The sequence below is a fragment of the Anoplopoma fimbria genome, chromosome 21, assembly GCF_027596085.1.
Source record: "Anoplopoma fimbria isolate UVic2021 breed Golden Eagle Sablefish chromosome 21, Afim_UVic_2022, whole genome shotgun sequence".
Lineage (NCBI taxonomy): Eukaryota > Metazoa > Chordata > Actinopteri > Perciformes > Anoplopomatidae > Anoplopoma > Anoplopoma fimbria.
In genome coordinates this window covers 16,788,941-16,813,129 of record NC_072469.1, presented here as the reverse complement: position 1 = coordinate 16,813,129, position 24,189 = coordinate 16,788,941, and the positions used below count along the sequence as shown (strand labels likewise).

At 39.1% G+C, this 24,189-nt stretch overlaps 2 protein-coding genes across 2 annotated transcripts; one reads left to right on the top strand and one right to left on the bottom strand.

The window, feature by feature from the left end:
• The first annotated feature begins 3,526 nt into the window (after nucleotides 1-3,526).
• nrros (negative regulator of reactive oxygen species) lies at nucleotides 3,527-9,457 on the top strand. The gene is made up of 3 exons (XM_054623052.1): nucleotides 3,527-3,739; nucleotides 5,230-5,344; nucleotides 7,059-9,457. The coding sequence occupies exons 2-3, from the start codon at nucleotides 5,243-5,245 to the stop codon at nucleotides 9,015-9,017; spliced, it is 2,061 nt and encodes a 686-aa protein (XP_054479027.1). The 5' UTR covers nucleotides 3,527-3,739; nucleotides 5,230-5,242; the 3' UTR covers nucleotides 9,018-9,457.
• A 4,066-nt stretch (nucleotides 9,458-13,523) lies between these two features.
• sh3glb1a (SH3-domain GRB2-like endophilin B1a) lies at nucleotides 13,524-23,633 on the bottom strand. The gene is made up of 9 exons (XM_054623036.1): nucleotides 23,389-23,633; nucleotides 22,787-22,928; nucleotides 21,631-21,759; nucleotides 20,662-20,795; nucleotides 19,746-19,838; nucleotides 16,653-16,742; nucleotides 16,194-16,294; nucleotides 15,432-15,666; nucleotides 13,524-14,846 (listed from the first exon to the last, which is right to left on the bottom strand). The coding sequence occupies exons 1-9, from the start codon at nucleotides 23,449-23,451 to the stop codon at nucleotides 14,739-14,741; spliced, it is 1,095 nt and encodes a 364-aa protein (XP_054479011.1). The 5' UTR covers nucleotides 23,452-23,633; the 3' UTR covers nucleotides 13,524-14,738.
• Nucleotides 23,634-24,189: the final 556 nt, after the last annotated feature.

The following is a 24,189-nucleotide window of genomic DNA, read 5'->3' as shown; positions in this document are numbered from 1 at the left end:
CAACAAAGCAAGGAGGTCTAATAACAGCATACACAGAGGGAGAGTGACTTCACTTTTTACTCAAGTAGACATTACTCCACTATATCTTAACATAGAAAATACTTGTTTGCTGCTATATAATTACTCTGAATGTTAAACACAGTCCTTTGAACAACATTATTAACAATGATTTACCCACAGTATACTCAGATAAATTACACTTTTTACTTTTGCTGTTGTAAACACAGAATGTCTTGTATGTCTGCCCTGGGGAAAATACACAGGGCAGACATACAAACAGCAGTAATAGAGAAATCACAACTGTTTGTATTGAAATATGCTGAACCAGATCATTATGACACATACATGTGATTAACAGATATAAACAACATGCACCACCCACAGAAGCTCAACCTTCATCAACAGGAAATAAAAGGAAAATACATCACCGCACTGGACACACTGTTCTGCTTCGGTACTGCTATTCTCAGAGGATAACCACTTCAATAAATTATTGATTTAACATGCTGTGCCAATGCTAAGAGCCTTGCTCCATTGATATTTCTGCCTATTTGTCCCTTTCTCCCTGAATTTCCCAGAGTCTGTGTATCTCCTAATACAGAGCAGTATATTTAGTCTCCAGCCATTCTGTCCTGTTCTGACCCTAATCGTCTGTTTGCCAGACTGTCAGTCTCTCAACCCTTGATCGTTTTTAACTGCCTGTCTATCAGTCAGTCAGTCACTATACCTGTTGGTCTGCTTTCCTCCTGACTGTGTTTTCTAACTGCAGTATCTATCTACCAGCATTTAAGCACAACAGCTAATTACAGACACCATAGCTGGCTATCTCTAAAGATCCTCTTCTGTTGTTCTGTATATTATCCCATGGGTTTACACCTGCAATACTAGTTTCAAATATGCAATATATCCTGTCTCCACAAGGAGGCAGTAATCCCCTCTTGTATGATATGCAAATAACCTTACACCACAGAAAATCCTGGTCATGTGCAATATGGAATCTCAAGTGAGTTCTGCACCCTACTTTTCATTATAAATCAAAATTTGGATTGCATTTAGTTTTCATTGACCTGCAGAAGTGGGGCAAGTTTTGTGGTTAAACAACCTCTTAAGATATTACAAAATAAATGATGCACACTAGAAAGATAAGGATGTAGACAGGAATTACATTCATATCTCTTCTAAAATCTACTGTTTACTGGTGGTTGATCATATTTGGTGATGTAACTCCTCATTGCTGTGGTGTTTTTTTACTACAGTGTTGCCCACATCCCCACTCACCCATGAGACTTAACACCCCAACTGCCACATCACCTCCTTAGCTCAGTAACCATGAATAATATGTCCTTGAACAGACAAATAACAGGGAATTCCTACTTGTGCTGCACATGTTTTCAAGTCCTGTGCGAGAGCTGCTTTCCATCTGCCGGCTTAGAATGTCACAATAAAATAATAGTACATGCTGCGCTGGAAGTAGACATGCTGATTTATAGAGCTATTTAACCCATGTGAAGTTACATCCAATGCAACCTGAGCCAGCAGCCATGTTTCTGCAGTAGCACAGAACGGACACACTGGCTCTATATAAGGCCATTCACGTTTTCATGTTTTTGCGTTGGCCACCATAGTTCTCCTACACACTTGGTACACGGAAGAAGTTTCAGTTGGTTGCAATCTGCATCCTCACTGCTAGATGCCGCCAAATCCCACACACGGCACCTTTAATGTTTCCCATCTTTGGGCATACTCACTCATTTGACATTAAGGTAGAGCACTCCTGTATCAGTCTCTACCCATGTCAACCTGTCCTGGCCAGAAACTGAAAATTGCCCTGAATAGTAATTCATAGGCTCATAATTATCAAATCTTTAATCAGAAATAAAAAAGAGCTCCTCTACTTCAACCGGACGAACACATCAGGCAAGCATTCATAAAGGTTTACTCACCAAGAATAATTGGCGTATTTGTGATGCCAAATGGTTGAAGAGATGATTAATAAGAGTGATATTAAAATGGATAAATAGACGTCTGCTGTGGTCACTCACCAAAGTATGAGCTTCATTAAGACAAATGCTTGCAGAGAGAGCATGAGCATCTATGTCTCAGTCGTCCCTGCAGAGTGGAGGGAGGAATAGTAGTTATAGGGTGAAGATAACAGCAAGGTCACAGATGTAGCAATAGAAGGTGCATCAGAATTGAAACTTTTTTCTCATAATGTGCATTCTTGTGTGTATGCACAAGAACAAAACGGGGACCCACTAAAAAAAACATGATCTGTAGCACTACTAGAGGTAGAAAAATAAAATAAAATAAATTCACAGGGAACCTTTAAAGGTGCTAGATTAAAAATTCAGAGCATTAACATAGCAGCAAAACACTATTTGCTTTGTAAAGATAAAGTGGAGTAATGTCTACAGCAGCAGAGTATGAAGTCAGTCCCCCTCTGTGTGTGTGTGTGTGTGTGTGTGTGTGTGTGTGTGTGTGTGTGTGTGTGTGTGTGTGTGTGTGTGTGTGTGTGTGTGTGTGTGTGTGTGTGTGTTGTTATTGGTTTCCAGTGGGCCAAAAGTGAACTTTATGTTTACACTCTTTTAATTAGAAGTTCCAGAATAAGATTAGCTGTATGTCAGCACACATAACAGAGGTAGTAGAAGCAAGACATTCAAAATCAGGTCAGTTGTTTTTTACATTTTCTAACCCTTTGATAGGCTTTGTCTTATACGTTTTACCCATATAGCGTTAAGAGCGTCACACAACCGAGACAATCCACCTCAACATGGAGTCATGGATCAGTAAATCCTGTTGCCACTCAAACTTACAATAGAGTCAGAACTGAGAGCTTGAGATGTCCTGTATGAAAACAGGAAGAAATTACTAACAAATCAACTCAACAAGGATGGCACCATCACTTCCTGATTCCTATTCCTTATTCTCTCAACCATGGGTAACTACTAAGGAGAAACAAGTTAAGAAGCAAAGCTACAAAGTTAAGAGTACTAATAGAGCTGGTACATTTTAAATCAGGACATCAAGAAAGAGAGATAACAACACATGCAGTGTTTAGGGAACTTGGTTACTGAAAGTAGCCATGTTGGAAACACATTAGTATTGAAAGTAGAACATAAGATGACAATATTCACTAAGAGTTTGCTGCAGTGAAATGGTTTGTGCTGAAAAGTGGGCTTTGCATCAATGTTATGTTATGTGGTGGCACAGAAGCATTGTGACCATTCAATATTGAGTGTGTCTTCATCTGTGTGTTTTGCAATGGCTGTTGCAGTGGCAGGTCGAATACCAGGCAGGAAGGGTGTGTTTGTCGAGTGGTTTCCTCTCTAGTAGGTTTTCTGATCAGAAGAAGCAGAGGGTGTGAAGGGTGTGTTCTTATAAGGTTTTTGTGGTTGCAGTTGCGCTACCAATCATAGTTGCCTGCACACCATCATTACTTTCGTGGTGCTTTTGTGACAGGGGGTGACAAAAGAAAAAAAAATGTTGAGCCTGCACTCGCCTTCCTGTGGCCCCCAGGCTTGAGAACCTCTTTCTGATTGCAGCTTGTCCATGTGACTCTGGTTTCCGTTGCTTGCCTGCTTCCGCGAATAGTAGAAAGAGGCATCAGCGCTTCAGTCAGAGTAAAGGAAGGCAGCTGAACCTCACACACAGGAACACTCTCTGCAACAGCGAGTCAACCAGCGATATGGTCAGGGGATCAACCGTCAGTGGCTTGGGATATCCACACCTAACCACCAGCGTAAGTAAATGCACTGTGCATTAGTTTAGTACTGCAGTATGCAGTATGCTAAAATAAGCAAACGGCATGCTTTGTCTAAGATAAGAATGTTGAATTTAAACAGTTTTTGTCTTTTGAACAAGATATCTTATTGATCACCTTCTTTCGTGCATACTTTAAAACCTGCTAGTACTGTAAAGGATGTTATAAAGTCTTGTAAGAACAAATGTCAACATAAAAATATATTTTTCAATTTGTTTATCACTGTTGCATATTAAGTTATTATTAATGTTACTAAATTTCTTGGTATTGAATTTAAGTAATGTTGCTGAGGTATTAATTGCCCACAAATTATTTTGAAAAAATGAATGTCGCAACGTCATCTCAGTTTAATAGTTAAACTCAATACATGTTTAATTAAAATATCAAACATTTTACGATTATTTGTACAAATGAGACCGTGTGCTGTCATTTCGTGCAATCCTTATGCGATATGATGGTGGATCTATCACAAACTGGCTGTATCAAAAAAGGTAACACTCAGAAAAAGAGAGTAGTATTCTACAAAACTGTTTGTTGACAACAATGTAGTCAACTACTGTCAGATAAGCTATTCATTTGAACAGTTAAAAGAAGAACAACAGCAAAAGTGATATGAACAGTGATAAAATGTTATATAGAAATTAAAAAAGTTTTTATACAAAAGTAAAAACTAAACAACAACATCTACTTCATAAATCCACCAAAATACAAAAATTAAAATTCCTACAAGCCAAAAGGGAAAATAAGGCCTCCATATCCAGCATACGTCATGCAGTGGTTTGATTTGAAATAAGGGAAATTCTACCAAAAGGCCCAGCTGCTGTATTCAGTAAGAAAAAAAAAGGATTTGCGCATTTACATCATATTAATGAACTCCAACTTTTTTAATTGTATAGGGTCAACCAGACACAACAGAAATGAAACGCAGATTACATGTTGCGGACATGAATAATGTGAGGATCTAAGTCAGCCGCCATGGAAGAAATAAAAACTGAACGCACCATTCACACATGTTTGTTAAGCCTAACACTTAAGGTTATGATACAACAGGTGAAATAATTTGCTCACGGCTACAGAAATGTTTAAGCTATGACTCCATAAAAACTTTGAGTGAAAATCCTCCCTCAGAGTATGAATGTTTTTGGCCTGAGTAAGTCCTTGTATCTGCCAGTCCACTACTTTGACCTAAAACACTTTAATGTCAAGCTGCCGTCTCGCTCTCCAAGTTTGAAAAGTCAATTTCGAATGATTGATTTCCCTAATTTTGCATGTATGGAGACATGCTGACATGGTGCTCATTCCAAAATGTCATGATACCATGCTCATCATCACATGCAGATCTGGAACTGAGGAAGAGCAAGTCTACTGATATATACATGGACTGAGCAAGTTAAACCATCTATCGTCAGCACATGTCTGTGTTAATAAATCTGCATCCTCCCTCTCTCCTTCTATCACCTTGTCAACAGTGAGGATGTTAAAATGCCAGTCCACGGCCTCACTCCCATCCTGCTCTGCTTGTTACCAGTATGGAGTATCCTGACGCCGGTCTCAAGTCATCCGCAATACAGCCAGTGTCAGCTGGTAAGATGTCTCTATTTAACTCAGCTCTACATAATAAAAGGTCCTCTGTTGAGGATGAGACCGCAAGGGTTAACAGGATTACCTGTATTGATAAAGGTTAAATTAAGAATTTCCTTCAGGATTAATACAGTTCTATCTTATCTTAAATTTAAAAAAAGCACAACTCAAAACGTACTGAGGTCTCAGGAACATAGTTGGAGCAAGAATAATTGCCCAATGGTAGACAAACTCAGATGTACTCTGTTGATAAAAGATAAGCATTTTGTTGTTTATGTCATCATTACAACACTCCTCTCTGATGATGCATTCAGTGCGTATCAGATGCTCTGTAAACACGATAACTAGACTAAAAATGGTCAAGTGAACATCCTGCAGGAAATTACATATTGTGGGGGTATTTTGAGTGCTCTAAAATGTTCCATTTTGTCTCATAAGAAAGGAAAATTGAGTAATTAAATCTATAAGTAATCCATCCAAAATAGTTGTCCACTGTATTAAATGTAAGAAATAAGAGGCCATTTTCACTCTAAAACTATCAACTTTCTAAAAAGCCATACTGTTACCTATCATTAACAATGTAAACAATTTACAAGAGTTGATTTCATGGACTATTGTAGTAAAAGCACCCACCATTAATGACTTCTTCCTTTTCTAAATAATATGAACTCTGCATTTGTGAAAGTGCATACATTTTTTATTGTCTTCCTAATGAATTGAATAGCTAGCTAAAAATAATTCAAAACCTGACAACCTCCATATTTTTTATTATTCTGATTTATACTGAGTTATTAAGCAGTAATTAGTAATTTATAGTCATTAAACACTGATGAAGACAGTTGTTACAACTTACAAAACCTTTATAAAGTATACCATAGTGGAAAGTGTTACACAATTATGAAGAAAAAGGCCTGAAATCTCTGCTGTGAATGTTTATGGTTGATTTAAAATTGTAAAATGTAATCAATTAAAGAAAATAAAAAGTATATATATTTTTTTACTGCTAATGCTAACATATGGCATACTGAAATGTTACATTACATTACATTACAGTCATTTAGCAGACGCTTTTATCCAAAGCGACTTACAGGAAGTGTATTCAACATAGGTATTCAAGAGAAATGTTCACAGTAACAACGGTAACATGTTGATGCACGTAATATTAACCAGGTTCACAATCTAAGTTAACCTAGAGCTAATTAGCACTAACAACAAAGCACTACTTAAGCCGATGGGAATGCCATAAATTTTGCAGGTATTTAGTCAAAGTCAAAAGTCAAAAGTCAAAAGTCCAAAGTCAATATTTTTAATTCAAAAGTCAAGTAAAGTATTGGGCACCAAAGGCATTTGAATTCATCCTCCAGGGACCTTGAATGTGTTTAGCAAATTTTATCTCAATCCATTCAAGAGTTGTTGTTTTTTATTTATTTCACTCTGTACAAAAGTGGTGGACCAACTGACTGACAGACCGATATCCATATGTTGCTAAAACCTAAGAAAATAAAGCTAATGTTAAAATTCTGACGTTATATGAGAGAATATGAGAGGTTAAACAATACTTCCATAAAGGAAGCTGTTTGATATAAACCCACAAAAAGAGTAATTTCAGCGTTGTGATTGTTCCAGAACCTTGCATTATTTCTAAAAAGCATAAACATTTGTCTCCAAAAAAACAAACCCACAAACTTAAAGTTTTGTGCTCTCCTTCTCTCTGTAGATACAAAGAACGGCTGTCTGCAACAATGGCAAGCTTTCCTCTGTGCCTGCAGGACTGCCTGACAACTTGGAGGAGCTTCAGCTCAACTACAATCACATTCAAACACTACAGGACAACTCTCTCCTCCGATACCCCTCACTAATCACCCTGAGCTTAGCTTGTAATAGTTTGGAAAAAATCGAATCAAACGCTTTTCAACACTCAAAATTGTTAGAAAGCCTCAATTTAGCAAATAACAATCTTCATATTGGCTATCAAGAAACCAGCCATGCATTAAAGACTCTACCCAGGCTTAGAGCCCTGGATCTCTCTGAGAATGGGCTTGAGGACGAAATGGTGGCCACTCTTCTCCAAAATCTGACATCCTTGGAGTACCTCAATCTTTCTGGGAACTTATTAAAGAGACTGGATGAGACCTCATTTAGTGATCTTCACCAACTCAGAGAACTCGACCTACAGAGAAACATCATGTACGAGATTGATGGCGCCTTCGACAGCAATCCAAAGCTCCAGCGGCTCAACTTGGCCTTCAACTATCTGCTTTGCCTGACAGACTTTCATATGACCCAGCTGGTGGTCCTCAATGCCAGCCACAACTTCATTGAGTGGTTCCTCACCAGACAAGACCTTAACGAGACTTTCCAGCTAGAGACTCTTGATCTATCAGAAAACAAAATTCTCTTCTTTCCTTTATTGCCCAGCCACAGCCACTTGAGGAATCTTTATTTATCCCACAACAGAGTTAGCTTTTACGAACACTTGGCAGACAACAGCTCATTCCCGAACTCGACCACAACTGTTGAGTTCTACAATATGAAGAAGTATACGGGCAACGTGACGGCTAAGCTGTGGGACGAGGACCTTCACGGTGACATCTCCTCTCTAGAGATTTTGGATCTAAGAGGAAACCAGGTGGAGTATTTTCCTATAGGATTCGTGCAGAAAATGTCTGCCTTGTCTAGACTTCAAATGCACACGAACTGTCTGGAAAGCTTAAATCTAACGTCGGAACTGTTCTCTGGCAGCTTGTACGAGTTGGACCTTAGCAACAACAGGCTAAACCAGATTGTTGCAGATGGAGGTACGCTGAAGGCTCTTGGCAATCTGACGTACCTTAACCTTAGTTTGAACAATCTTGAGTTGTTACCCTCGGGACTATTTTCCTCATTGCCAAGCCTAAGGTCAGTGGATCTCAGTTACAACAAAGTCAACATTTGCCGTCCTGAGGAAGCTGAGACCAGTTCAGACACTAGCTCAGCTTGCGCAGATTGGAAAGACATTGCATCCCTAACGCAGCTTTACCTTAAGGGATGCAACCTTAAACAAATTCCATCATCTGCATTCGCTGGGTTGTCTCTAACGCACTTGGAACTGTCCGACAACCCTGGACTCATTGTCCAAGATTCAATACAAAGTCTCAGCAGAACTTTACAGCATCTAGGTTTAGGAAATACTCACATACAAGACTTAGACTTCTCCCATTTCCAAAGTCTTAAGTCTTTAAACATTTCACAGAACTCTCTCGCCTATCTTCCCCCTTCACTTCTCAATCTTGACCTGGGATTGCTGGATTTGAGGGACAACAGACTGTCCACTATTCCCTCTGGTCAGGCAAACACATTAGCCCCCAAACTGCACACTGTATTTCTCACAGGAAATCCATTCAACTGCTGCCAGACTGAATGGTTCAGGACATTTGAAACAACAAAGACGATCAATATGGTCGGACGATCAGACATTAAATGTGAAGATCTCATCCAAATGACACACAGAGTGGAGCACTTCCAGTCTTTTAGTTGTTTGGAGGAAGGTGGGGAATCTATAATCTGGTATATTCTGCTTTTTTTACCCATCTGTCTTTCTTTCCTGGGCATCTTGATTGTTGTTCTCCTCACCTTCAAGCCAAAAACGTTACAAAACTCAATCAAAAAGAATTGTTTGAAGCCTACATCTTACTGATACTTTATAAAATTTCAACAAAAATGTATTTTGTATGGTATATTATTGAAAAATGTAACTGAATGTATGTTGTAAAATTGTCCATAATGATAAAGGAACAATTCTATTATATGTATTAAAGCAGCGGGGATTCCACTTTTTCACAAATACTGTGCTGTTGTAATAAAACCAGACCCCCTGCCCGATACCCCGATGTAAAAATGTGGCTGCGTTCTTGTGTGTATGCATATGTGAACATATGCAGAAGTAGTGTGATGCAAGTTGTTGCTATAAGCAGCAGAGGAAACATGAAATTTCCTGTTTTGCTAAGATGTGCAGGAACTGCCCAGTTCAGTATCTCAAAGAGGAGGGGTTTGAAGTTTCCTTCCCATCCGGTAGACACAGATGCAACATAGGCATGACATCCCAGTGTATATCATAATAAACCTTACAAACAATAATTTCCCTACATTTGTTTTTATGTGTGTTGTTGCACAGGAGTGTGAAGGCTGGTAGATCAGTGTGTCGCTGTGCACAGTGCCGGAGGCCTAACCAGAAAGTAACCAGAATACCACTGTGGTGATGCTCAGGGTCATAGTGGTTGGAACATAAAAAACAAAAACCAAAGTAAAACTGTGTCAAAGCCAAGAAACACCATCATTTTTACAGATATTTTAAGACATGTTCTTTGATGTTCATCTGCAGAGCAGGAAAGATTAATTCTGAGCATGCACATGGGTTCATCTCAGGGCAGCAGTTGACTACAGGTGAATGAACAGGCTCGTGATTTGAAGGATTCTGTTTGAATATTTTTAACCAAAATTAAGTTATTAATAAGTAGTGCGAACAATGACTAATACTGCACTTCTGGATTTAAACTGATTGGCAACTTGAAACCAGTACTGAAGCAAAAGTACTAGCAAATATCTCGCTGGGCGGTACAAATTTAGGTTTTAAGTTTCTATAAGGAAATTAACAGCAGGGGATATAAAATAAAGAAGTATGTATAACTTCTTTATTTTATATCTCTATTTTATAACTCCAACTATTTATGGAGGTAAATAGTTGGCCTGGAGCAATGAAATGCTCCTACTGTTCTGACAAAAACGGCTCAACAGTCTGATCCCATTGGGAAAGAACTGACATCATGAAATCCTCATTTGCGGAAGGTACTTTGCCAACTGTCACAGATGTTGACCAAGGGGAATTTCATTTGATTAATCAGCTATAAAATTGTCGGAAGTTAGAAGACAACTATACAAAATAGGTTAGAGGACATTAACGCAACATGGAAGCCAAACTATGATAACTTTGTATCTAACTCAACATGGTGCATAAATGCAATACATGTGATTGCACAAGTCGTATTCATTGGTGGCTGCGGAGACAAGTGACCACATACATGTGAACTATATCATCCCCACTCATCTTTTGTTAATGTGGTGATAGCACAGAAACATTTGCAAAGCACACATAAATGCAGATGATTTGTCTTTGCAAAACAACTAACTGTGGATATGGGGTCCGTCCTTAAAGTGAACAACCAAATATATACCGCAGTGCTCTAAAGCAATGTGGCTGAGTGAAACAGTGGTCACAGTTTCTCACAGATAAATGCAAAAGCAAATAGAGAAGTGAAATTTGAGCTTGAGTGGTGAAAAAAGATTATTTCAAGTAGCATTATGACAGCAGGTGAGTACTGTGGTACATCTGAGCAAGATCTATGCTGCCCTCGCTTGGTTCCCCCATGTTCGAAAAGAGCAAAAGTGCCTTCTTTGATGCCCCTTTAGTGGATAAAATGAATAACAAAATCACGCTAAAATCACAAGAGAATTAATCTTGTCAGGATTCAAGTAATGCGTTAGCGTCCAGCCAGTCAGTGAACGGACCGATCAGCGTCCTGTGAGGAGCTACTGTCAGCTACAGGCATGGTTTCAGTGAGTATAACACAACAACACGGAGAGGCGACTGTTCTGTGTATATATATATATATATATATATATATATATATATATATATATATATATATATATATATATATATATATATATATATATATATATATATATATATATAGATATATATATACACAGTACCAGTCAAAGTTTGGACACACCTTCTCATTCAACTACTTTGAAGAATCTAAAATATAAAACATATTCTGGTTTGTTGAGCATTTGTTTGTTTACCACATAATTCCATATGTGTTCCTTCATAGTTTGAATGTCTTCAATATTAATCTACAATGTAGAAAAGAAAATTAAAATAAAGAAAGAAAAAACATTGAATGAGAAGGTGTGTCCAAACCTTTGACTGGTACTGTATATATGCACCAATTGCAGCTGAGACTGATTTGAATATCAGAATATCATTAGTATTGCTTGTATTTGGGCGAAAATCACCAACGGCCCCCCCAAAAAACTGGCATTGCCATCCATAGAGCCTAGTCGCTGGCATGTCTAAAAAAAGAACACACATCCTGTTCAGGAGAGACAATTTGTCTCTGACAATGATAATATGGTGGCTACCTGTTACCCAACTACCATGTGACCCAGCATCCTCAGCAAACACATCAGATATGCAGCAGTTTATCTTCTCGCTTCACTTTTTCGCCCAGTTTGCACTCAAACAAGTTGTTGACGCCTGAGTATGAAAGCCTTGTTCAGAGATGTGCAGATAAATCACAAAAGCATCCCCTTAGCATCAAGTGAACCTTAAGGAGGCCTAAAATGGCAGATGTCAACAAGTATTTTCTGTGCAACATATGAAAGAAAATAAGGACTGATGAAAGAGGAAGTGTTTTTTATTTTGGATCACTCATCTGATCTGTGAACTCGTTTCACGCTTACATTATCTAAGCGGGTCGGGTTATTTTAAGAGAGATAAAGAAAAGGTTTTAGAACGCAGAATAATGTACAACTGAAAAGTTATGCCCAAAACTGAGGTTTTATGAGGACCAATGTTAGCCTCAAATATTAGATTTTTTGGTCTAAACTCTTTATTTTAGTTTGCTCAACATTGGTGTACATATACATAAGTATCATTTCTCCATTGGGCTTTCAGGCTTTACCTTTAAATATCACTCTCATAAAAACTATTTTGGAAAATAGTACAACAGGCTCCTATAGGTCAAAGGCTAGTGGTTAATGTCTCTGACGCAGATGGCCGTGTGCTGGAAAAACAAATGATTGTCCAACGTAATCTGATGTACAGGCAGCTTCTTAGTCAACAGGCAGTTTGCAAAACCTCACTTCCTCTTAACCCTTCCTGCCCTTATGACAGCAGGGACGGGGCGCTTTGCACTGGACTTATTGTTTAGCCAGGAAGTGCTTCATTACAGTTTTTAACTGTGTGACTGCCTCAAGACTGACAAAAGGGACTTGTGACAGATTTTAGTGTGAAAAAAAATAAGATTCCCACTGTAGCTTTTCTAGGCTCATTTTATGAAGCTGTAGTCAGAGGGACCCCCTCAGTAAGTCATTGTAAAGAGTATACCCAGTACAGGGTGCCTTGGATATCATAACCTTTGAAATCTTCTGCAAATAAAGAGATTCTCTCAAACTGGGTCAGAGTTTTGAGTTATTTTCTGGGGATTTGTATGTTTCTGGTCCACAGCTGCTAGCACTGCAGCATGAAGCTCCACTGGGAGTTGTGGAAGTCACTGGGGAACGGGTCCGGAGAGAACCCAGGACAACAACAGGGTAGAGGGAATCTACTCTTCTGCTCACCAAATTCTGTATGAATGTAGCAACATTGAGCATATATTTCTAGAATTACTTTTAAATATTCAATGTTTTTGGCTGAAAAAAGGATTCGTCCAAAAGCAGGATAAATCAACAGAAGAATAAGCTTCCATTCAGAGGTGTCATATGTATCATATTAAATAGACTTTTGATCATGGTGGGAATTATTTCTATTTATAAACTCATTTGACCTCTTTCACAGGAATTGTCTCACACCACTATTGTAGAAACACTTTGTCGGTGTTAAAATCAAAAAGTGTATCTTTTAGACTGAACATTTTCTTTTAAATCTACAGTAGATTGATGACGGTTTGACATTCATGTTCTTTCCTGAGAACTAATAAGGAGAAAATGGTTTTGTAAATTGACCTGTAGTAATAAATGTGATTTATTTTTATTGTAAATGTTTGATTTCATTTTCCTTGTACACATTTATGTTAATGTTTGGTCTTTTATGTTTAAAAAAACCCCCCATTTTTCTTTAATGTAATTTAGCACTATCACGACTACTGGGTCGGAAAGGGAGGCTTTCAAAAGGTGTTCATGCATAACTTGACATTAACTTTCTCTTTCTCTCTCAATCTCACATGATTCTGCCAAATGACATTTCTTCAAATGACCGTACAAATGACAGTACAATCAGTTGCTTGCTCTGCCCTCTAGTGGTTCCACCAGGAATCAAGAAAAATCATCAAAGCCACATTTAGCTCCCTCACTACTTAAAGAGTGCACTATAATAAATAAAATGAAATCTCAAAAACAGACCAGTGATATTTTCTTATTTTAACGCATCATATTGTATATTTATTTTACAATTGTATGCTATATAATCAGTTACACACAAAAACAAAAAGCAGCCATGGAATAATATAATTTCATCTCCCAGATTGTAACAAGGCTTTTTTTTTTTCAATATGGAGTTGAAATACACGTTTAAGGGAAACTAGTAATGTCAAAAAAAGGTTAATGGTTTCACTTTGAGGCTTTTTCTTCAAAATAAAACACCAAGTCGACCAACGGCAGATATGATAAACATGTCGCATATTGTGTATTTATGACCAATATACAACTCAATAATTTAGTCAGAGCTCATAGCTGTCTTCTGGTAAATTAACTTCCAATAGGAACGTGGAAATGTTGGTTTCCAATTGTCAATAACTTAAATAGAAGTATTGTGGTTCAATACTAAGAGAGGAGACTAAATAGACCGTCTCAATACTGCTGGTTTAGCTGCAAACAAGGCAAATGGTTTTAGAGAAGCCGATTCACTGTGATAGGCACTTAACAATATCTGGCATGGGAGTTGTAACTGCTTGGTTATCAGCAGGTATCAAAGCATCTTATTCAATCAATCAAATGTACTGGAACAATGGGTTAAACTCGCTGTCCAGTATGGCTCCATGTAATTAAAGCTGACGCACAATACTTACGATAATGTTAAAAAAACAATTCATACTTTGGATTATCAATTATAAAACAAGACTTAATTATCAGCATCACTCTCCACTTCAAACGGAAGTGCATTTTTGTATTTAAAAAAAAGTGTCTGCTATATTGCTAGTTGAAAAAAATCTTGCAGCAAGGGAAGGGAAATAATACCCTCACATTAAAAGCATTAAGGTCACCATCTGAGATATATATTGTAAACAAAAAGTTTTTTTTTTTTTTTTTTTTTTTAAGTTACAGTTTGGGAGATGTTCTGGTACGTATTGCAGATTGCATGGCATCAAGCGTAAAAAGGCATGGAAGCATGTTTTAGAAATGTACTACAGTTGCATACAAACACATCAGGGGTTCGTTTCCTTTCTGTTCTCTCAAATGTATTCCAATCCAGCTCCTGTCTGCTAAAACTGAGACTCCTTTTCATAGAAATACAACTCGTTCTAAAATGACCGAATGGAAGGGAAAGTGAGTCCGGTCCCTGAAACACAATATAAATATGAGATCACAGCTGGTTACAGGGGGCTGGGGTGGGGTTGGGGGGGGGGGGGGGGGGGTCTCAGTTAAGCAACTCCAGGTAAGTGATCGGCACTTTGCCCTTCTGGTTGCCACGCTCGCCCATCAGCCAGTCTGAATCCATGCCTGCGACGCTGCTGACTGTGATCACCTGCAAAGACAGGGATACATTCTCAGTTTCTAGTTTCTAAAAAGTTACACTGGAACCTTTGTTATCAATGCCAATGCAACGTTCACTTGTCAAGGCAAATTACTGACAGCAAAGGCTCAAGTCAGTCCATCATGTCATCAAGTTTACAGACGGTGTTTTGCTGCTTGTCAGAAGACACCAAACCTATGAAAAGCTTCGTTAAACATCCTGTTAATATCAAAGTTAGTTCCGCAAAGGCAGACTGGAAAAATGTGCGTGAATGTGAGTATTAGAAAGAATGAGGTAATGCTTGTTTATTGTTAGTCAACCGCTGGCTCGTAATGGACAATTCAGTGCTTTCCAGGAAAGGGAGTGGCTGCTGAATAGGAACTGCAGTTTGAGTTCAGACTCGGCTTCCCAAATATTGTTAGTTTAAGAAAAAAGGTTGATTCTCAAAATATAAGTGAAAGTGAAAAATAAGCTACGATAAAACACAAAAGATGGAAACAACTAACAGAATTTGATGAATATGGAAACATGTGAATTGTTGACAGTTTCTCTCCACACTGATGAGATAGAATGGAGCAATGATTATTTGAGGCTCACCTCATCAGCCAGCAGAGAGAGCTCGCTGCTGCTGGCAGCGTCGTAGTCGTAAAGCACCCGGGCTTTGCGGCTGCCGTTGGAGCTGCGCAGTTCGTTGAACCCGCCCGACGCCGTCGAGCTGCTGCGGCCCGCGGACACACTTGGCAGGGAGGCCGACACCGCGATGGTGGGCACCGAGACGCTGGCCCCGCCCGACACCGACGATTGGTTGTTGTTGGAGAACGAGGAGGGGAAACTGGTGGGAGGAAGGGGAGGTGATAAACATTGGAAACTGCACGGCCGCTGCCCCACCCTGAAGCAGAGCTGGGTCATTAAGTATTTTATTTGCCAGTCCAGTTTTTGGACAGACCTCTCTGTGACCTCTTCCCTGATTAAGTATTAGTCATTTTCAACAGAAAAGAAATACATTCACATAACCCTACTTGCACAGCTTTTAATTTTATCTAAAGAAGGATGAGAGGAACATTCAACATCAATACTATCGTTTACAGGAAGGGTTTCTGAAATGAATTTAACTTGCTTAGCCATTCAGAAAGACACAAAAAAAGAACAGAGCAAAGATGCATTAACATATTAATACTATTCATTTTGAAATGAGCAATGTAGGTTCTGTTTGGAAAGTACTGGGATGAGTAATGCTCCTTGTTTCTCAGAAAAGCTGTCTTCTTTGTGAGATTACTAGTTGTGTTAACTGCCCCCTAATGTAGAGTTGTATGGAGCTGTTCAGGACAAAATGAATAAAAGGTCACAGTGGTATTTCACCTGCCCAGCTGCTTTTGGAGATCCACCATGTACTGGTAACACTGGGCGTAGTATGTGGTCTGGGCCTCCACAAAGTCATTCAAGCAGCGTAGGTGGTGTGCCTGGTAATGCACAAAGAGAGATGAAAACTGAAGAGAAGAATACTCCAACTTTCACTGGGTTATATCAAACTTTCTACGTGTTTAACTCATGGTTTACAAAAGGAGAGTTCAATAGATTTATAAGCCTAACTATTTGTATCTTTAGCTTAGAACAACCTTTTTTCATCTTTACCTACTTCATACACCAAAAATCAGTATTCATGGCAAGTTTATGCTACCAAAAACCAGCAGTACTACAATAACATCCCTAAATGCTATATGTTTAATGATGAGTGATGATTAAAGCAGCCGCCTGAGAGATATAAGGCCTTGAAACCTGTGATAATGTGGGTGTGCTGGGCTCAGCAGGGTTACATACGTGGGTGCTGCTGACGCCTTCTAGCAGCAGACGGGTGATCTCTGCCTGGCGGTCAAACTCACTCTGGGTCATCCTCAACTCCTGCTCTGCCTGAGAATCAAGAACCAAAAACTAGATTCTTATAGAGCAACATCACCATTCCACCGGGTTGAAGAAATGATGATGATCCAAGGGAGCAAAATCAAGATCACTTTCTTTTCATATATGGCTGTAATGCGTCACAGACTGAAAAACAAAAATATGGCTTAAAAGTAAGAGTGAATGAACATGCATCAGACTAACAAATTGGTTTGCTGATATTCTTGTTTGTGTCCTGTGGTATAAAACTTGCCGTTTACTAGAAATAAACATCAAATACACCACCAAAAATGATTTGGCATGGAAATAATCAAATTCATTTAAGCTGAATATCAACATATACCACCAGTTAGTCCATAAAAATGAATAAAAAATAAAAACGACCGGTCAACCACAAGAGAAATTAAAGCCATAGTCTGTATATATGCATATGACATGATATGGTTTCAGTAGGTCACGACCAGAGAAGACAGAGGCCCATCAAGGAAAGGGACAATCAAACAACTAAACATAATGTTTCTGTCTTGAGGGAAATGTTTCCCTTTCCTCATATTGAGCCAAAGGATTCGATGTGAGTCTTGTGAAACAATGGTTTGTTGGGACTCACTAAATAGTCCAATAAACATATGGTCTGGAGACGAGACTGACAGAAACAATGGCCTTACTGTCCTGAACGCTCTACAGCTTACACCAGAGCCACAGAGAGAACGTCTTTAGTGTTTGGTTCTTGTAGAACTTCGCTACAAGGATTCAAGGTTCTCGATGAGGTACGACGTGATGTGTCATGGAGGAGATAGCGAAAGCTGTGGGCAGCAGCTGTTCACACTGCTGCCAGGGGGTTTGGTGTGTGTGTGTGTGTGTGTGTGTGTGTGTGTGTGTGTGTGTGTGTGTGTGTGTGTGTGTGTGTGTGTGTGTGTGTGTGTGTGTGTGTGTGTGTGTGTGTTCATTACAAAGATGGCTCCAACATTCCACTCACCTCTGTCACTTCCTCTGCTCACATCTGCTGCTTTGCGTTTTGAAAACAGTGACACAGTAGTTAGAGCTACAGCTGCTGCACGGCCGCGGCCAACACAACACATCCTCACACTTTCTATGTGTTTGTGTGTGTGAGGGCGACATAGTGGCATGCTTTAACAAAACACACTCTGTAAACGGTAAGAGGACTGCGACAAAGCAGCACAAAAATATTTCTCATCCCCCACCTTTCACACAACCAAACCACCTCGGTGTACCACACATTAAAGACTAATGGTGAACCAGTGTCACTGTTAACCAGCTCTTACTTTTGAGAGGACACACCTTTGTTTATATGGATTCAACAAACTGTAAGACCCCTCGACAACCCTGCTATTTGGAAAAGCGAAATGCTTTAATAAGCATGTTGAAGAGCCAGAGGGATTACTTGGGTCTGAATACACCAAGAGAATCACAGGAATAGATGGAAGCTCGGCTCACTGGGTCTCATCTAGATAGTTTCTTTAAGCAGTTGTGGAAAATTGTGCTCAATTGGCGTTCCACTCTCGACAAACGAGGGGAAATACTAGAGATATCATCTTCAGACATTGGTATCTGGAAGACCGTCATGACAGACAATGTGCAACTTTGAACAAAGTCAGACTGTGAAGACCCTTCAAGTGCCAGTTAGAATCAAATGAAGATTTCGTTTTGCAACTAGACATGTAGATTCAAAGTTGACTCAAACTCTAATTTGTTTACTAGAAAACATCATGCATCATCTTTGTAGTGTTATACATCATTACATGCATAAAAATATATCACACTACAAAAGGCAGAAATCAGTGAATACATAACAATAAGGCTTTGTGGGAGCAACATATTAGCAAAGTTCAGGGTACAAAACGTTGAAGTAGCTGCTTGCTTTCTGCATGTGTTCTGCTTCCACATGACAATAAAAACCTGTGCAATACATTACACTGTGCAATAATAGTTAAAATAGTTTTTTTCTGTCTGTAAATATAATATTTCAGTTATTGTTGTTTTTCTACTGTTTCTTATTGGTTATTTATAATACTTGTTTTTTTTTTTTTTTTAATCTTGTCTTTCTTCTACTATGTCTCTTGTGTGCACTTTACTCTTTGCTGCTGTAAGCCTGCAAATTTCCCCGCTGCGGGACTAATAAAGGATTATCTTATCTTATCTTATCTTATCTTATCTTATCTTTCTGCAAGCCGGGGTGTCTGTATTGTAGCTCAATTTCTAATGAGAATCTACTAGTTTAAGTTTCATTCATTCATGCTTTGTATAACATTAACTTTACTATGTCTACTACAGCATCTTTGGCACCAACATTTCTTTAAAAAGGTGAATCTCATTTCAGGTTGCTCCTACAAGTTGTGAACATTAATCAATTAGGCTGCAACTAAAGACAGTTTCTGCCTTCTCGACCTACAGATTTCAACTGAATTTTTTTCAGTTCGAGTAAAAATGTTAATAAAGGTTCACTAAGAGGTTGGAATGCCATCTGATTACCATTAGTGAATTCAATACTGGATTCAGATTGAATCTACGGCAAAAAGCCCAAACCTAACTTTAAGAGCCCAGAAAGTCTTTTTAGACTCTATGCTGTTTGAAGTGATTTTTTTTGTTTTTCCATTTAAGAACTCTAGTGCCCGTAAACAAATGTGAGCGGCAAAGAAAAAGAGAAGCCCAGATGTCAGGAGAAAAGGGGAGACCATAGCAAAAAAACAAAAAAGGGGAAGTCTAAAGTTCCCATAATTTCTCATGTGACTCTGTAAGTCACAAGAGATAAAATGATCAGCTTCATGTTGTGTAACTTGGTGTGCCAGTCATGACTTGTGTGACTTCAGACAGAGGGGCTGTAGGAATACACCCAGACTGCTTTTCTTCCTCTGAAAGGAAATTGGCTAATGATTTTAGAAAAAGCAGAATTCACTAACACCGTTCATTAATCAGGATTAAAATAACCGAAAGGCATCCAGATGCATTAATGATGATGATGATGATGATGATGATGATGTGCGGGTGTGCACTTACCGCAGCTCTAGCATCAGTCATCCTGGCTTTCTTTAGCCTGGTTTTGGCTGCATCCAAATCCAAGCGCTTGACCTGAAGTAGCTTCCTCTCTTTCTGGACACAAAACACAATTAAACCCTAAAAAAATTGAATTCCTAGGCCTGTGCACCTTGTATGGTTGCCTTTTTTTTGGCAGATGACATTAGTGGTGTGCATCTGCTGTCGTCACTCACTTTATGATAAAGGGGGAATGAACATTCATGTTGGGATTCTTATAAGAACCACAAGTTTAATGTGCATGGTGTTTGGAGGTATTGATTAAAGGTCTGATGGGGTAAGTAACATCAGCATCAAACAGGTACACTGGGTCAAATACTGAAGAAAAAGCATCTGAATGTCCATCTCTTTAAGTAGGCCATCGTCACTCACTAAAGGTTGCTGTTCTAGAGCAGCTTTACGATGGTGTGAGCGACAGGAAGTGGTATTTTTGTGTTAACTCACACTTAACTGCAGCTTCATGGGGCTGATGATCGAATGTTTAAAGAGAAAACAAACTGTGGTACCCCACAGCCCTAGCATCACATTGCCGAGTACTACTAACACTAAAATCTTGTGAATCAACTGTTGACATAAATCCTATCATAGTACTATTTAGGCCAATTTCTATATTTTCTTCACTTCACAAAACAACTTCAATCTTTCCACAATTTAGAATTCAATATCATTTAGACCAACTTCTGAATAGAATAGAAGATACTGGACAGATTTCAATATGATTTCTGATTATCGACGCTGCAAAATACAAAGGGACTGTGATAAAGACTTTAGTCCTCTACAGTCTACGGTCCCTAGTGTTGAGAGTCTGGTCTAGATTGAAGTTCAAAGTTCAGTAAAAAGCGAAAATGATTCAAGACCTGTAGCCAGCAGTCCAACTCACCAGGATGGTTTTGAAGTCTCCCTCCAAAAAGTTTCTGAAAGGTGTCAGGAAGTTGATGGCAGCACTTTGGATCAACTCCCGTTCTGCCCCACCAATCTGCTTCTCCGTCTCACCACATTTTATCAGAGCATTTCCTGTAATGGTCAGCAGCACACAAACACAGATTCACTCCCAATATAACTGTACAATGTGGAACCACAGTCCAAACTAAAGCCTTAACACTTCTGTTTTTAGAAGACATATAGAGGCCTGTGGATATGGACAAAAGCGCTGTTGTTTCAAAGGTAGCAAGGGCTACTTTACGTCTGCCGTGACTGAGGAATGACATTAACCACTAGGGGCAGGGGATGATGCAGATTTTGAAGATCATAACAGAAGAGTGGTGTCCAAATGTTCTCCACAAACTGTCAAAAAGACTTGACTCTACACTTGACAGAATACTCTAATCCAAAACATTTTTTACAAGCTTTCCCAAAATTAAACCTTAATTAATAAAGCTAAGCAGCTTTCAGCTAGGGCTGGCCAATATAATGATCATCATATTGATATGGCATGTGTTGTCTTCACCTGGTTTAAAGACTGCATTACAGTAAAGTGATGTACTTTACTGAATTTACCATATTGCTCCAGCTGTTCTATTATTTACATTACTGATGATCATTTATCAAAAATGTTATTGTGTAAATATGTTATGAAAGAACCAGTTGTCAACCCTACAATATCGATATTGAAGTATTTGGTCAAAAATATTTTGAAATTTGATTTTCTCTATTTTGCCAAGCCCTATTTTCAATTATTTTATGCACAATTAATTGAGAAATATTGTGGGGACAAGGATTGTGTTTGTCAACCAATAAAATCAACTTAAAAAATAAATAAAGATGCTACTGGCCACAGCCAAAGTATAACAGATGGGTTAAATATTCCTTTAAGTCCCAGTATGTCAGGCAGTTCAGTTTTATCTCTTACCATAGGCAGTGCCGGGACCAAATTCACCTCCCGACTCGATCATGGACTGGCCCAGCAGATCATGGTTGTTCATTCGCGTAGGAGCTTTTTTCTCCAGTTTCTCGTACACAAATTCTTCTAGCCGGACATCTGCAGATTGCAAGAAAACTTAATTACAAAGTCACAAGACTACAGTGAGGGAGCCAACTGTAGGCAGTTGAATTGAGGACAGAGGGCTCTGCATTGGTAAACTAAACTAGAGGCTCTCATAATGACAACCATGACAGAAAAATGTTAGCACATCACATGGATGAACACTGACGGTCACAGTCAGCATATCTGTGGTATGTCGTTTGGAAGTTCATAGGGAAAAAATCCAGTTTAAAATATCCAGCCTTTACACAAGACTGTAATCACCAGCTGGTCTGTCTGTTTTTGTGCTACAGCATCATGGTGTGAACGGAGGAGGACGCACAGCTGAGCTTACAGACTTCACAGACACCCTACCCACCTATGTATGTCAAACACCATCTCAGAAGGTTTAAGCACATTTTTTAATGTTACCCTTCTTACTTGGAAACGTGGAAATCAGAGAATCAGGCATTTTCTGATTCAATGATCTACTCTTGATTGCAGCTGCTATCATTTGTCAACACATACAGTACCAGTCAAAAGTTTGGACACACCTTCTCATTCAACTACTCTGAAGAATCTAAAATATAAAACATATTCTGGTTTGATGAGCATTTGTTTGTTTACCACATAATTTCCATGTGTGGTCCTTCATAGTTTGGATGTCTTCAATATTAATCTACAATGTAGAAAAAAATAAAAATAAAAATAAAGAAAAACCATTGGATGAGAAGGTGTGTCCAAACTTTTGACTGGTACTGTATAAACAAGATATCAACTTCCAGAACTGATATTATTCTGATAATATTACAGAAACAGTTGGTTTCCAGATGTTGTGTTTGAAGGTAAAGTATCTGTGGGTGGATCACCAGTATGATGAATATACCTGAACATTTAGAGTGCAATTAAGTTGACAGATCTATAAATGGGGTTTGGTGACTTTCTCCCCGTAGAGAGAGGATGACAGCTGCCCTAAACTGTGCTGGAAAAAGGGTCCAGTATGTCAGTATTTCGTTTATCAGTCCAGAGTCAACAGTGGTCTTACTTGGGTTGGGCTGTAGTAAGACTTCTGTCTGTTTCATAATCCTTTCTGTCCATTGCTTGGTGTTCTCAGCTCTGACCAAGAGGTTCTCCAAATGAGCATCCAACTCTGTCTTTTCAGCCTGGCCAAGTTTCTCTTCTGTAAACTGAAAAAAGAAAATATCCGGTTATAGTGTCCACATAACCTTTAGCCTGGGGATGTCATGCTATGCATGCTTGATGGAAAGTGCCAACATGCGTTAGAAAGAAGGACGCAGTAACCAAAGCCATGTTATCTGGTGAGCTGACGTGACTGGTGATGGCTCTGTCTAATGGTTTCTGCGGCCTGCTTTGATGGTTGTGTTGGACCACGGGAGAGTGTTAGCTATAATAGACACTGGGCTGTCGAGGGTACTACTTAAAAAACACCCATGTGACTTCAGCCAACTTTTAGGGATATGGCATTTTCTCTTAGATGGCAGCAGGCTAGTTAGCAACACAATAACAACGCGCAGCAGCATTAAGCTAGCTAGCTGTTTAGCATGGGAGCTAACGCTGCCTGACTGGTTAAACTGGCAGCTAACGTTGGTTAGCAACAACTGCCACAAACTAGACGGTCAAACTTACTTGTACCGCACGGCTTAGGAAAGTACCGGCGTCTGCAGCTAACCGCTTTACGTTAAAATCCATGACACCGCGGGGGATAAGCTCTTAACACGACAGCTAGCTCGTCTCCGTCAAACGGCCATCCCTCTGCGCTGAGGCAACTTCTTTTTGTCGGAGTTCCACCCAGCTGTTGGTCCTGACAAAGATCTTGTACGGACAAGATACTTCACATCTCCATCCGCATCTGACAGCTGAGGGGAAATCTCGCGCATGCGCATAGCGTCGCACGACACAACGGGGAAGTTGACGGCAGAAAATGAACTGAAACAACTCACGATTTAGTTAGTAAAACGTGTCGCTGTTGATTTTTGGTTGACTGCTCCGCAAACGGATAGTGTTTCACTAACTTTCTAATCTGCATAATCATTTCACGTTACATGGAAGTGTTGCTGCTGCCGGATTTTGTCCAGTCGATGAAAACACTACCCAGAATCTTTGACAATGGTTTATGAGGTCGACGCGTCCTGCATTGCTCAATCGTGTGTAAATGAAAGTCGCTTCCATTAGGCCAATCTTGTGTTGCAATCATGTCATTTGGAAATATAGGAATCATGTTACGAGTAAAGCGCACCAAGAAGTTGTGAAAATAAGAGGGAAAATCGAAATGTTCCACAATAACAGCTTGATTGAGATTGAAGTTCATACATTTTTGTTCTACATTTTACACATTTTATAAACGTTTGGCAAAGTTGATACTAAAACAACAACAAACAGACCAATTCAGAATTGTATACACGCATGTTATTGTTAAAAGGGTAAAAT